Consider the following 15,694-nt stretch of genomic DNA (forward strand, 5'->3'; position numbering starts at 1 on the left):
TCATCAGGCAGAATCCTTCTCTACAGAGCTGTAGTGTGTTCGATTCTCTGTGGATTCAAATCACTCGTATTCAATTACATAAAGAGCCTCTTGTGCTCGGAATTAAATAAGAGGTTTCACTTATTTTTAGTTTGTTTTTTCATGCATCTGTACATGGTTTGTTCTCTTTGCTTTTGCCTGTTCCTTCTCAGCAGGAACAGTGGGTTTTTTTCAGTGTTGCCCGTAAATACTGAGGTTGCTGGTGCAAGTTTAGTTTTTTTATTATTATTACAGCAGTTCTTTGAAATGCATGATGCCTTGAATTGCATTCTGTGGTAAACTTATTTGAGTATTGGAAACAGATTCAGATGACATGACTTGTGTTGTGTGTTTTTTAAGCTTGGATGCATGGGGATCCCGGAAAGTGGTCTACCCAAACCCAAAAACAGATAGCTATGGGCAGAGTTTCTGTGGACAGCAGGGTACTCCTAATGGCGTGTGAGTATGAGCCAGAGACAAATTGAGGTGTTAATGCTGTTATTTATACTTCAATTAATAAATTGCATAAAATATTTAAAAATAATCTCATACTTAATATATTAAGATATTTATTTATCCTATTAGATATTTTTAGTTTAAAGATGGATTGAAACACCTTCTGTTTCTCCCCCCACAGAAAAAAAAGCCATATTATTTTACTTCAACATATTTTACAATGTGCCAATCCTACAGTCCCTCATTAACCTCACAGTGCCCTAAACTCAGGTAATACAGACACTATTTGCAAACCATCTGTCAGTCTCTCTAAGCTGGAATGTTCTGTGTTTAGCACTGGCTTGTTTTGTAACTGATGCTACACTTTCTCTCTTATTCACCCCAGCTGTGTGTATCCAAGTGCCCAGACAGATTTGCCACATACATCGACATGCAATACAACTATAGACGCAATAAGAGCTACTGGGATTACTACAAGCAATTCTGCAAGCCAGGCTTCAACAATCCTGATAAGGTACAATGTGGAAACTAGAGAGTATTTGCAAGAACCAAAACTTTGTTTCAATTCAGTGATCATCACTTGCACACTGAAGTTTGAAAAAAGTAATTGAAATTTTTTAAGTGAATGTCTTATTTGTAAGCAAATCTTTCTGAAGATGGTTATTTTCAATTTTTGTTGAGCTGGACTCATAAAATGTAAATATATGAAATACATATATTAATAGTTAATAGAATAATCCTTATCCAGTAATCACAAAATACTTGAAAATTCATAGAAATTCATTAGTTAAAAGAGTGCGGGAACCCTTTTACGTCTAGAGGAATATTTTTGCCTGTTATGGTCAGATACATGAGCAATTTTTGATGACGATGGTTCATCTTAGCAGGCCTATATGTCACACATGTACACTACAGCAGGCACCCACATTTCTTTGCGTGTCAATGCGTAAATGTGCCAACGCAAACCATCAATGGTCTGATTCTTCTGATTCACAGGATTTTCACACATTCTCACACATGCACATTTAGAAGCACACATGGTAACTGTGTTTTGAGCCAGGCCTGACATGCTGGAGAAATACTGTCGAAGAGCAGCATGAATATATATATATTTTTTTAAGTATCTTCTTTTTTTCTTTCTCATTTGACAGGACAGCCGGTTTCTCAGGTGCTTCGGGAAGATTGTCCCTCAATGATTGTGCCAAGCAGACCATGTAAGTTTTTTAGAGAATAATTTTTGTGAGAAATTTAAAATCAAATCAATGCTTTCTGTGCTGGTATTTTTCTTTATAATTGCCATGTCTTGGTGCCCAAATTTTAGTTAAAATGCATATGCACCCGTATAAAAATTCCCACAATTCCAATAGAATCTCAGAAGTTTAAGGAATGAGCGAGTGTATAGACAAAGAACAAACAGTTTATGGGTATAAGTGAGTTAAATTTAATTTCATGTTAGAATTTGTTTATTTGTAATTTCAAAAGATATCAATGAAAGATTGCATGAATTTCAATTGAAACTTGAATATCAGGAGATCATGAGTTTCAGTTCAGGCCACTTGATCTCTTTGAAGGCCATCATATCTGCTTTAATGTAAACATTGTGAATAATATAAGAGATAGAGAAAGAGAGGATAAAAATGTCTCTGCCAAGGCTGAGAAGGTCACTGCATCCCTCTCCATATCAGCAGAGGAGGCACAGAATGATACGAAACCCTTGGATAGCTGCTGCTTATCACCTCTTTGGCCTTGAAGATAAACAAGCAGACAGACGCAAAACATGTCCTCAACAGCTTATAAATACTTTTAAATACTTATTTTTTCGTTATTCTTTGCTCTTCCATCAGTTCTTCAGAGGTGCTTTCCCGATTTCATCACCAGAAACGGGACATTAACTGTTGCCAACAAAACAAACTTCAAGGATGGACACGGTAAAGTCAGAAGTGTCGTCGATCTGAGAGATGCAGCCAAGTAAGTTCACTTATTAGTAGTGCTTAGTACATAGCACCCATATAAGACTACAGGAAAAAAAAAAAAATGAAGACTGATTTTGCACTGCCTGTATGGCTTCAAAATTGCTCTCATTGAGAGTAACACAAATAGGAGGACTAGTTAGGCAAAACAAAATTATTCAAATACTGTTATATAATGCCACTAAACTATATAATTTACTTGCGTAATTATATTGCATATAATTTAAAACCTGTGCTAGTTTCACTTGTATCACTCCGCAGTCTCTGTCTTCTTCCATAATAAAATAATTTCATCTCAAATCAATGTTTCATGTATAATTATATATTTATTTGGTTAAGTAGCTGTGTTTTAGGTGGGGTAATGTACAGTCAGTTGGTTACCCATGCAAAATAAACCTCTTCAGAGTATCGATTTCCTTGTCAGTGCTTATTTTGAGGTAATAACTGGCTGACTATACATTATCCCATATATACGAGTCTAAAAATATCTTCTGGCCTGCATAAAATCGCTCAGCTCTTTCTAATTAGATATAATGATTATTAATTAATGAATGCTCTTCTGAAGGAGCTCTCAGTTTCCATTTTAGTTGTATGAGTCAGAGTTTAAGTGGGTGTATGCTACCGTTCAAAAGTTAGGGGTTGGTAAAACTTCTTAATGCCTTTGAAAGGATTCTTTAATGAATAGATTCAAAGGAGGTCAAATCATTTCTTTGAAACAACCTTTCTTTTAATATTATGCATGTTTTACTATTTTTTTTTTAATCAATTTCATATATCCTTGCTGAAGAAAAGCACTAATTTATTTAAAAAAAAAACTATTTTATTAGACTTTTGAATGGAAATATCTTCCATCTTGATATTAAAAATGTGTGCATTTGTACAAATGCAGCAGGTAAACAAATAATACCATTATTTCCAACATTTCTTCCTAAATATACTGTCTTTCCATCCAGGCAAGAGAGGACAGTTTTATCTGGGTATGACATTTAGGCTTACAAAAGGTCAGAGAGAATCTGGCCTTTTAAGCAAATAAGTCAAGCTGTGCATGTTCGCATGAGTTTGCTGCTGCCATAATAGCACTGATTTAAACACCTGGGGTAAAAGGTTACACAGGGTGTTTTCTTATTTTTTGGCAGGCAGGTTTCTTGTAACTAGTTTGCAAGACAATGTTCGCACAGGATGTGTTCTTACGTCTTTGCCATCACATCTTGGTAATATTAGTTTATAAAGTAGTTTAGCTTTTTTCCATCTAGTTGTTTTTTAATTCAAGGATGTATCCTGTGTGAACAGGACCTAACAATTGTACTTTTGGATTGAGTTTCACTCACAAAAACAGGCACTTTTATACTCTAATCTGCAGATGCTTTTTGCAACTCTTCACCTGATTGCAGAAAACCAAGGTTTTTTGCTTCATGTGTCTTTTTGTAACATGCTCAATGCTTCTTTTTTTGTAGCAAAGTTACAGCTATGCAGCAAGGAACAGAAAGGTCTCCATTTCTTGTCAGCTTTGAAACTCGACCTTGTCCTTCGCTTATCTACGAACTAACCTTCCTCACCACATTTTCTGCACCTGCAGCCTCTCAAAGAATCTGTAGAACAGAAAAAACACATCTCTGTATATTTTTTCCCCTTGTCAAAACTGAGGTCACTGACAAAATCCCTCTGCCTTTCAGATGTCTCTCTGCTGAAAGAGCTTTTTAAGAATATAATGGCAAACGTAAGTGAGGTAGATGTGATTTAATGTCATCGCAAGGTCGTTTTGTACATGAACTACATTGATCATGTTTTCAGCAAGGGAAAACTGAGCGTAGGAGTTTAAAATGCAGATGTTAAAAATGGGACACGGAGCTCTTCTCTATTCACCTAATGCTTCTCTGCGATAGGGAAGCACACTTTTCATCAGCATTACTTGGAGAACATTTTTCAGTTTGATGAAATGAGTTGAGCTGATTTAAGTATAGTGCAGCTTTCCAGCAGCAGGCTACTTTTTCGAGCAAGTAGTGATAAAACATGACAATGTTTTTTTTTTTGTTTTTTTTTTTTTTTTGCAGACTCATGCTCCCATATGAATCATTCATGATTCTTTGAGTTCCTGCGAAGGTGTCTGCACTGATTTTTTTTTGTAGCAATGTACGTCTATTCTACTTTTCCCCTTTTACAATAATCACAGGTGCTGGTCTTATAATTAGAATATCATCAAAAAGTTGATTTATTTCACTAATTCCATTCAAAAAGTGAAACTTGTATATTATATTCATTCATTACACACAGACTGATATATTTCAAATGTTTATTTCTGTTTGATTTTGATGATTATTACTGACAACTAAGTAAAATCCCAAATTCAGTATCTCAGAAAATTAGAATATTGCTTAAGACCAATACAAAGAAAGGATTTTTTAGAAGTCTTGGCCAACTGAAAAGTATGAACATGAAAAGTATGAGCATGTACAGCACTCAATCTTAGTTGGGGCTCCTTTTGTCCTGAAATACTGCAGCAATGTGGCGTGGCATGGAGTCGATCAGTCTGTGGCACTGCTCAGGTGTTATGAGAGCCCAGTTTGCTCTGATAGTGGCCTTCAGCTCTTCTGCATTCTTGGGTCTGGCATATCGCATCTTCCTCTTCACAATACCCCATAGATTTTCTATAGGGTTAAGGTCAGGCAAGTTTGCTGGCCAATTAAGAACAGGGATACCATGGTCCTAAAAACCAGGTCCTTACAACCAGGATTGGAAGCTTTGGCACTGTGTGCAGGTGCCAAGTCCTGTTGGAAATCTGCATCTCCATAAAGTTGGTTAGCAGCAGGAAGCATGAAGGGGTCTAAAACTTCCTGGTATACAGCTGCGTTGACCTTGGACCTCAGAAAACACAGTGGACCAACACCAGCAGATGACGTGGCACCCCAAACCATCACTGACTGTGGAAACTTTACACTGGACCTCAAGCAACGTGGATTGTGTGCCTCTCCTGTCTTCCTCCAGACTCTGGGACCCTGATTTCCAAAGGAAATGCAAAATTTACTTTCGTCAGAGCACATAACTTTGGACCACTCAGCAGCAGTCTAGTCCTTTTTTTAAAAGAGACGCTTCTGATGCTGTCTGTTGTTCAAGAGTGGCTTGACACAAGGAATCCGACAGCTGAAACCCATGTCTTGCATACGTCTGTGTGTAGTGGTTCTTGAAGCACTGACTCCAGCTGCAGTCCACTCTTTGTGAATCTCCCCCACATTTTTGAATGGGTTTTGTTTCACAATCCTCTCCGGGCTGCGGTTATCCCTATTGCTTATACACTTTTTTCTACCACATCTTTTCCTTCCCTTCGCTTCTCTATTAATGTGCTTGAACACAGAGCTCTGTGAACAGCCAGCCTCTTTTGCAATTAACTTTTGTGTCTTGCCCTCCTTGTGCAAGGTGTCAATGGTCGTCTTTTGGACAACTGTGAAGTCACCACTCTTCCCCGTGATTGTGTAGCCAACAGAACTAGCCTGAGAGACCATTTAAAGGCCTTTGCAGGTGTTTTGAGTTAATTAGCTGATTAGAGTGTGGCACCAGGTGTCTTCAGTATTGAACATTTTCACAATATTCCAATTTTCTGAGATACTGAATTTGGGATTTTCCTTAGTTGTCAGTTATAATCATCAAAATTAAAAGAAATAAACATTTGAAATATATCAGTCTGTGTGTAATGAATGAATATAATATACAAGTTTCACTTTTTGAATGGAATCAGTGAAATAAAACAACTTTTTATGATATATTCTAATTATATGACCAGCACCTGTATACAAAATTATAGCTAAGTATAGATAACTGCATTTATTAAAAAGTAGCTTCAGTGTAGTTTATACCAACATTAAATTGGGTAGCTTTTAGCTCGACAAATTAGTTTCAAAATAGCTTCTATAACATTGCTGCTATCCTTTTCAAACCTACCTCACTTCTGTACAAATCAATGAATATCACAAAATTATATAAAATATACCCAGCATACAAGTAATAAAATTTTGATTTCTCAAAGTGCCCCTATTATGGATTTTTTAAAATGACCTTCCATGTAGTGTGTAATACAGCTCTAAGTGAATGAAAACATCCTGCAAAGTTTTAAATCTTAAAAAAGTGCACTGTGTATAAAGTTATTGTCTCTCAAAAGAAAGAGTCGACTCTAAATCATTGAAACAAGTCATTTTAAAAATGAATTCCAAGCCATTTCATGTTGACATCAAATGAAACATCAGCATATTGCCCACCCACTTGTTGGTGAAGATTTTGTGTCTGGTTTAGAAGGTATGTGTTTTTAACTGGTGAAGTGTGTTAACAGAAGCTGTTTTATCAGGCATTATGGTCAAGATGAAATGGAAATGAAATTGACAAGTCAGACCAATCACCGCAGATTAGCGTTGAGCAAAGGTGGGGTTTGGAAAAATCGTTGAGCAAATTGTTTGGGAGCCGTTGAGCAAATAAGGTAAAAATAAATGCATATTTTAAGACAATTAAAGTGTTATTTTGACCTTGTATGCATGTTAACCTGTTGATGGGGACACCCAAAACCAAAATATGAACCTTTCATGGTAGTTATGTAAAAGCACTTCTCTCACCATAGACTTACATAGAACACACACTATATTTATTTTTTTTTTTTGTGATTAGTAAAAAAGAGTGTGTGGGGTGGGATTGAAGTAAAGTGTTTTTTTAAAAAATTTTTGATATAATATAAATTTTTTTTAAAATTTTGAGAATTAGATGTCCAGTGATCTTTTAAACAGTAGAACATATTGCACTGATTGTGCTTCTGTCTCTCAAAGCATCATTTTCAGTTGTGTCAGATTCAATAACTTTGACTAAGTTCTTTAACCCTTCACCTCCACTGTGCATGAAAAACATGGCTTTTTTCATGAAAGGAGGACAATAGAACAAATCTGATGTTTTCTTACACCAGTAACACCTGTGTGAAACATCGAACTGACTACTGTAGATCTATAATAACCTGCTGTAGTGTGCCATTGCTTCTTAGTTTAATGAAGAAAGGACTGTATATGGCATGTTTATGAGATTAACCTCCCCATAAACTGCTCTGTACAGTCAGTAGAGTTGACTCTTTTTGACTGTTTTCTGTGCTTGTTTACAGTGGCATCACCAGCCTGTTGGATGCAAAGGAGGTGGGCGTCAAGATCTTTGAGGATTACGCCAGCTCGTGGTTTTGGATCCTAATGTATGTATAACCTCAGTTTTTCACCTTTAAGAAATGCAACAGATTGATACGGTGTGGCTGATATGTGGTTCATGGGTGTTTTCAGTGGTCTGGTGATAAGTATGCTGGTCAGTCTGATCTTCATTCTGCTGCTGAGGTTCACCGCTGGCGTTCTCTTCTGGATGGTGATCTTTGGGGTCATCGTGGCTGTGGGCTATGGTTGGTGATGACTACAGAACACTACAGAATAAAACTTGCCAAAACTAAACTCTTATATTCTAGACTCTTCAAAATTATAGGGATAGTTTACCAACAAAATAGTTTACCCTTATATAATATACTCTTGAATGAATGTTGTCAAAAGTCCTTTTTGTCTTCTTTTCAGTCCGATCTAATCAGTGAATCAAATGATCCAGTTCAAAAAACTAAATGAATCATTCATGAATCAGACTTATCTGGTTCTCCTGAATTCTCAGACAATACATGTTCACATTAAAAATTAAACCCTGATCTTGTAACTGACCTTAACACTAAATGATGTGTCAGACAGTATGATAGTTTGTGAATGTCTCTGTACTGTGGGTTCAACTGCTGTGTCCTGACTGTCACGTACAGGAATATGGCATTGTTACTGGGAGTACAGTACACTCAAGGGGAAGCCGGACTCTGACATCACCATCTCAGACATTGGATTCCAGACTGACTTCCGGGTTTACTTGCAGCTGAGTCAGACCTGGCTCATATTCAGTGAGATTTCTTCAGTTATTCTTATATATGAGTGTTTGCAGTGAAGTTTAAATCGGATAATGCATCTTAACCAAAAAATGCAGTCGCACTGTCAAGTTGATGAAAGTTCAGTTTGATGGAAGTGACTGACAGCTTGATATTTTACCACAGTGATCTCCTTGGCTGTCATTGAAGCTATCATCATCATAGTGCTGATATTCCTGCGGAGCAGAGTTCGTATTGCCATTGCTCTTCTAAAGGAGGGCAGCAAGTAAGTTTCTTTCTGCCTGTCTTTCTCTATTTTTCTTCTGTTTAATAGTGGTGCTTGGAAAGAATGGGAAAACGCCTGAAACAAAGCTGTCAAGTGGTATTTTATACGTTATCTCTCTCTTTCATACAGGGCGATTGGCTGCATCATGTCAACACTGTTCTATCCCATCATCACCTTCCTGCTTCTGGCTCTTTGTATTGCATACTGGGCTGTTACAGCTGTGTATCCAAATTTTAAATTAATTTGAATGCTGAATGAACTTTAGTACTTTTTAATTTTAAGTGTAAATATTTTATATATATATATAATTTTAGTTTTTGTAAAATTATAAATATATTTTTTATAAAAACTGTTTAATAGTTTATTTTTTTAAATGGCAAATATAAAAAATGTAAAACATTGAAACAGTTTAATTTTTTAGGTTTAATAGGTTTTGTTTGATGCATGGTGTTGGGACAAGACTGTTTCTGCCATGGGATAAAAAAAAAAAATCTTAAAGGTAATTGTGATTTGTATCGCACAATTCACACTTTTTTTCTTGCAGTTCTAAGAATTGTGATAAATAAATATATATTTAAATATATATTTACTAGACAAAAATGTCAGAATTGTGAGATAAAATGTCACAATTTTTATTATGTGGCAGACACAAAAACAAAAGAAAAACTGAACTGTGAGATGTAAACTTCTGAAAATTCTGTGGCAGAAACCAGCTTCCATACAAGACCACCTGTTTTATAGGAGAAGTCTTTATTTTAGCCGTTACATTTGGTGGCACAGATATTACAGTACAGGTATTGTATTTTTCTTAACTACAACTTCTTTGAGTTTCCTGGCATCATCTGGTGAGGCAGTATATAAAGTAATGTCAACGCTACCCGACTGCAAGTATACCAACCTCACCTGTGACCCAGAGGTAAGAACTAACCCTCCTGTAATCTGTGTTCATCTGAGATACACAGCGTACAGGTTTAATTGTACTACATTTTAAATATTAAATCCATTATATTGATTCAGATTTAGTAATTGTGTCACACTTGTGATTCCTTCCATCTCTTTGATGTGTTTCAGACCTTCAGTCAATCCAACGTGACTAAACTGTGTCCAGGCTCCCAGTGCACATTTGCTTTTTATGGTGGGGAGAGTTTGTACCACCGTTACATCTTTGTTCTTCAGCTCTGCAATTTGCTGGTCTTCCTCTGGCTGGTGAATTTCACCATCGCTCTGGGTCAGTGCACCCTCGCCGGGGCGTTCGCTTCGTATTACTGGGCCTTGAGGAAGCCAGAAGACATCCCACCTTGCCCCTTGGCTTCATCATTTGGCAGGGCTTTAAGGTATGTTGCCATCTGTGGTCTTAGAAGCTTGTAGATGATTGATTGTTTCTGAGTGGAGAGCTGCTGGACTGAAATGAATTGTTCACTGTAATCACATTACAATGTTATTCCAGGTATCACACAGGCTCTCTTGCGTTTGGAGCTTTGATTCTGTCCATTGTACAGTTCATCCGGATTATTCTGGAGTACCTCGACCACAAACTGAAAGGCATGAATCACATTTGAATTTTTAAAAGTTTGACTCATTTTCGTCATTAGTGATGGTCTCAGATGTCTTCATTTGTTACAGTTTCCACAAAACTATCAAGAAGACTGTTTCAACAATATATTCTATAGTGTAGAATAAATTGTGAATAATGGTGCTTCTCTTTCTTCTGTTTTTGTTGCAGGTGCTCACAATGCATTTACACGCTTCCTGCTGTGCTGCCTAAAATGCTGTTTCTGGTGCCTAGAGCACTTCATCAAGTTCATGAACAGGAATGCTTACATTATGGTGAGTCACTCCACTTTTTCAAGCCACAGGCATTTCATAACTTTATGCTGTATATATATAAGTACCATATAACAGCATATACTGTATTTTCAATGTGGATAACTAAATAGTTTCATTTGTTTAAATATGAAAGCCAATGTCGAACCTGTGTAGTCAAGAAACAGACTGACAGAAAGAAGGAATGCATTGACATTTATTGTTTGATTTGATTCATGTCCTCAGATTTCAATATATGGGAAGAATTTCTGTGCCTCGGCGCGAGACGCTTTCTTCCTGTTAATGAGGAACGTTATGAGGTAAAACTCTGCACAGCTGCTACATTTATAATGTCATTGTCAAGGTGTGAAGTTGCAAGGACTCTGTCTCACACACACACACACACACACACCTGTTTGAGAATTTATTTCAGTTATTGTGACATTTCCAGGATGTTTTTAGGTTGTTATTGTTTTATTAAGTTTATCACTGTCAAAATACTCTAAATGTTGCCTCCATGTCATTAAAGAAATATGTTTTGTTGTCCGATGTTTTTCTTTTGTGTTCAACTTGTGAAGCATAATTTTAGCACAGGTCATGAATGGAGAAAAACATCTTTGTCTGGTACAACTCGTACTTGGACAAATATTGTTTTCTAATAAATTGCAATTTAAAAAAAAAAAAAGTTTACATAAGAGCTCCAAGACTAAATATGACTATATATAGCTTCTATTTATTATTCTGGGTGCTTTTCTCTAGAGTTGCTGTTCTGGACAAGGTGACTGACTTCCTGCTGTTCTTGGGCAAACTGCTGATCTCAGGGAGTGTGGGTAAGTCAACCGTTTCATCTGTGACATACAGACAGGCCAACATTAAGACTAATAGAGTCAGGGGGCTTTAACCACACACACAGACATGGCATAGACCTTCTGCCTTCATACACATAAATTATAAACACAAAAATGATTGATGATGGCACGTTGTTTGCAATTCTACCTTTTTTTGTTTGCTGATGTTATGAATATGTCTTTGCAGGTGTCCTTGCATTCTTTTTCTTCACCCGCCAAATACCAGTAATCCAGGAAGAGGTGCCGTCATTAAATTATTATTGGGTCCCTCTGCTGGTGAGTGCAAGCAATACAACTTCATGTTCTAGAATATTTCTATATTTTTTTTTATTTATTTGCATTTTATAAATTTGTTAATTTATTAACAAAATTCTTATGCAGTATTAAGTGATATATATATATCAATATATTATAGATTAATGTTTTTTTTATTCTGTGTGTATGTGTTTATAATGCGTTTTATACATCTGTTAATTTAAAAAAACTATTTAAAAATATAATTCTTGCACACACAAACACACACACACATATATAAACACATTTTTATATATCTGTTAATTTATTTAAAAAACAAGTTAAAAAATATATAATTCTTACATATATGTAATAGTATATATAAGATGTAAGATATATATATATGTGTGTGTGTGTGTGTATATATATACATATATATCTTACATCTATATGATGTGTGCGTGTGTGTATACAGTATATATATATATATGTGTGTATATATATATATATATATATAGATATATATATATATATATATATATATATATATATATGCATTTAAAAATAAATAATTTGTCTGCTGTCTTTTGTGTTTTTAAATATTAAGTAATTTATATATATATATATATATATATATTATATATAATATATTATATATAATATATATATATATATATATATAAAATAAGATAACATTTATTTTATAAAACATTATTGAAATGCATTTATAAAGAAGTATGTTTGGACCACGAATTTCTTCTAATTTAATTTCTGTTTTAATCTTTTTTTCCCCATTCACAGACTGTGATATTTGGATCATATATGATTGCACACGGGTTCTTTAACGTCTATGCCATGTGTGTAGATACATTGTTCCTCTGCTTCTGTAAGTACACCTTTTTAAATTTGCAGAATTCACTTATGTGTCTTTGGTAATAAATGCTGAACTTTATGATGCTTTCAACTTAAAAAGCTGGTTTAGTCCTTGATAAATACTGTGCATACCCACCCACCGGTCTTCCTTTACCTTTCCTCTTCTTCTCTGTGCATGACTTCTGTTCTCTAATTATAATACTGATGTAATCTTTGTGTATTTATTCTTTTCACTTCTTCTGCATGACTGCTGACTAACTCTGCTTTCTTATTTCTTTTTCCCTTTTCCTTGAAACCCTCTGTCTTTCCTCCTTAACTCTTCCGTTCTTCCGTCGTCTGATTTGACGGGACATCCTTCAGGTGAAGATCTTGAAAGGAACGATGGCAGTCCTTCCAAACCGTATTACATGCCTCCAGGCCTGCACAGGATACTTAACAAAAACTGATCAAGGAGGCAAAAAGTATGCTGTGTCCTGAAACCGTCACCTCAGTGGGACGTGAAGAACAGTGCTAGTACTGTAGCACACTGCATCTCTCCCACAGCACAGCAAAGCCTTCTGGGATATGGAATCAGATAGCATTTATAGAAGCGATCTTCTCTCTGCACTGTCTGCTGATACTGACTGACTCCTGCTGTACTTTTTCCCATACTTTTTTCCTTCTTTTTCTTTTTGCTGATAATTCTGTCCATCATTGCCTTACCTATGTTTGTCTTCTGGAGCAAAGGTCTGATAATACTCTGGTAATCAATGATGAAAGCAAGTTATTCTATATATTTACTCTCTTTATATCCTCTTTCTCTTTCTATACAGTCCTTTGTTTTCATGTCATTTTTGGTTTAGTATTTCATACAGTACATTGATGTGCATGTGGATGGATTGCCCGAATTCTTAGTCCACATGATTTTAATATTAACTTTGTCATAATCTATTGGAAAATGCTATTGTATTGGGGGAATCTTAATAGATACAGTGTATATTCTCTTATAATCATGTTTTGATAGAATCTATGAATTTTCAGGTGTTCTGATGGCAGTGTTTAGTAACTGTGCCCGGTTTAAAAGGAAGAGTGCTAATCTCTTTTGTTTTTTGCAATCAATCTGAAAGTTTTTCAAGTTAAATTTATAAAAGGAACATAAAAGCCATTTTTTTTTGTAATTTTGTAGACCGGTTTGATGCTGCGTCTACTCTGTGTAGTTCAGTATACAAGTTGTCTTTTAATGGGGGAAAGTTTTGTAAAAAAAAATAAAAAATAAAAAATATTTGAATTACATTTTCCATTAGAATAAAGCTGAACTAAATATCATGAATGGTTTGATTCTTTCATTTTTCAGAATGCTAACAAATTTTATTATAATTATTATTCATTACATTCTCAGCTTCAATATATATGTGCTGTTCAAAACTTTGGAATAGTTAAGATTTTTTTTCGTCTGCTCACCAAAAGTTGCATTTATTTACAGTAAATGAGTAATTTAAAAGAACTACTTTAATATATTTTAAAATGTAATTTATTCCTGTGGTGGCAAAGCATGCTCCTTCGGATTTTGTGCTCAAGAAACATTTCTTATTATGAGTTTTAAAAACGGTTTTTGTTGCTTAATGTTTTTGCATAAACAGTGATTCACTACCAATCAAAAGTTTGTGGTAAGAATAAAAAAAAATTTATTGCATTATTTTTGTATAGCATGCATACATTGAATTGCTCAAAAGTTCAAGAAAGTTTATATAATGTTACAAAAGATTTCTATTTCAAACTTTGTGTTCATCTAGGAATCCTTAAAAAATGTATCACTGTTTCCAAAATCACATGAGCGGTTGGTTGGCATTAACATTGCTTGTGCTCCTGTTCTCAGTGCTTGATTTGGAGAAGAACGATGGCTCGGCGACCCGGCCGTATTACATGGCCAGCAGCCTGCGTGCCATCCTCAACAAGAAAAACAAGAGACCAGAGGAGAAAAAGAAACGTAGAAAACAAAAGAAGGAGCAACCAAACAAAAGGCACTGACATGTAAAACACAGATTCTGGTTATTATAGTAAATGGACTGATTTAAGCAATATTCAGTCATGCATGTAGATAGTTTTGTATTATAAATCTCATTAGAAACCCAAAAATATAAATACAAGAATCTTTGTACTGATCTGCATCTTTCTGTTTATTATGCAAGTAAATATAAGTGACAGTAAGCAACTAAATGAATTGAGATGATTTCCTGTTTATGGATGTGTGGAAATGTCTCACTTTGTGTGGATTTTTGTAGATTTTAGACACATAGTAATTTTTTTAACCAATTCTTGTCTTTTATGTGACCATTGCATTTTTCGTTAGCACCCATTTGGGGTGAAACTGCCTCTTCTCTCATATTGAGAAAACAACCGGTAACATTTATTTGCTCTTCACTAAATGAATTTTTCTCAACTTTTGTAAGTTGCTGTTTGTACTTACAGTTCAGCTGAAGTGCCTTATTCCAACAAGCAGTTAACAGCTCTTTAACCTCAACCACATGTTGATATGAGCCCTTTTCTGCTGTGCAGAACTCTATTTATTCTTTCATTACTGCTCTTATTCATCCATCCAACTGCTTTTTTCATCAGGCTGACTGCTCTCTAGCATTAGGAGGTTACACTCCTTCAGTGTGATTTTTATTGTGTCCGTTCACACTTCATTTTAGCCCAGGAAGGACTTGAATTTATATTAATAACACCTTGATATTAATATGTGTACAGAGTAGTGGTAGTTATTTTATGTGAACTAATTTCTGCTCATATTTTGATGCCATCAATTTGAAGTATTCATTTATTTAAAAAAAAAAAAAAATTGTTTTGCTGTGGTCTTAAGAGTGTTAAGTATTAAGAGTGTATTCTTTACCAGTTTTATGTTGTTTAAAAACACTTGAATGTGAACAGTGACAGTGAGTGCATGTTCTGGATTGTTATTCAGCTTTCATTATTCATCTAAATTGTATTTTGAGTTTAACATTTGTCTAATCATGTCATTGATATGTAACTATTTAATTATCTACATAATTTACAGTGTGGTACACATTTTTACTATTTTTGTAAACATATATTGCATAAAACATATTTTGCAAAGCTTAATAACACTGTATGATGTAATCCAAGTGCAAGGATAATTTCGGAAATAAAGTTATTTCATATAGACGTGACGAGTTATTTATTTTTAGTTAAACCACATGGGATATGAACAAAACACACAATAATAAATAAAAACTAGTGCCGTCAAACAATTAATTGGGTCCAAAATAAATGTTTTTGTTTACATAATATATATGTGTGTATATTTACT

The 15,694-nt window shown here is 34.9% G+C and overlaps 1 protein-coding gene across 3 annotated transcripts; it reads left to right on the top strand.

Annotated features, from left to right (window-relative positions):
* Positions 1-814: 814 nt before the first annotated feature.
* LOC122138116 (choline transporter-like protein 5-B) lies at positions 815-15,549 on the top strand. 3 transcript variants are annotated; one of them, XM_042728914.1, is made up of 17 exons: positions 815-988; positions 1,631-1,688; positions 2,319-2,442; positions 7,570-7,653; positions 7,739-7,851; positions 8,248-8,379; positions 8,530-8,629; positions 8,759-8,851; positions 9,458-9,545; positions 9,701-9,963; positions 10,077-10,171; positions 10,353-10,456; positions 10,679-10,752; positions 11,192-11,262; positions 11,468-11,556; positions 12,316-12,400; positions 14,243-15,549. In XM_042728914.1, the coding sequence occupies exons 1-17, from the start codon at positions 830-832 to the stop codon at positions 14,392-14,394; spliced, it is 1,884 nt and encodes a 627-aa protein (XP_042584848.1). In that variant the 5' UTR covers positions 815-829; the 3' UTR covers positions 14,395-15,549. The 3 variants fall into 3 exon arrangements, with proteins under 3 accessions (XP_042584848.1, XP_042584849.1, XP_042584850.1); XM_042728915.1 differs by lacking the exon at positions 815-988 and adding an exon at positions 3,899-3,931 and having other exon boundaries at positions 1,658-1,688; XM_042728916.1 differs by lacking the exons at positions 815-988; positions 14,243-15,549 and adding exons at positions 3,899-3,931; positions 12,748-13,633 and having other exon boundaries at positions 1,658-1,688.
* The last annotated feature ends 145 nt before the right edge of the window (positions 15,550-15,694 follow it).

The sequence above is a fragment of the Cyprinus carpio genome, chromosome B8, assembly GCF_018340385.1.
Source record: "Cyprinus carpio isolate SPL01 chromosome B8, ASM1834038v1, whole genome shotgun sequence".
NCBI classification, from domain to species: Eukaryota; Metazoa; Chordata; class Actinopteri; order Cypriniformes; family Cyprinidae; genus Cyprinus; species Cyprinus carpio.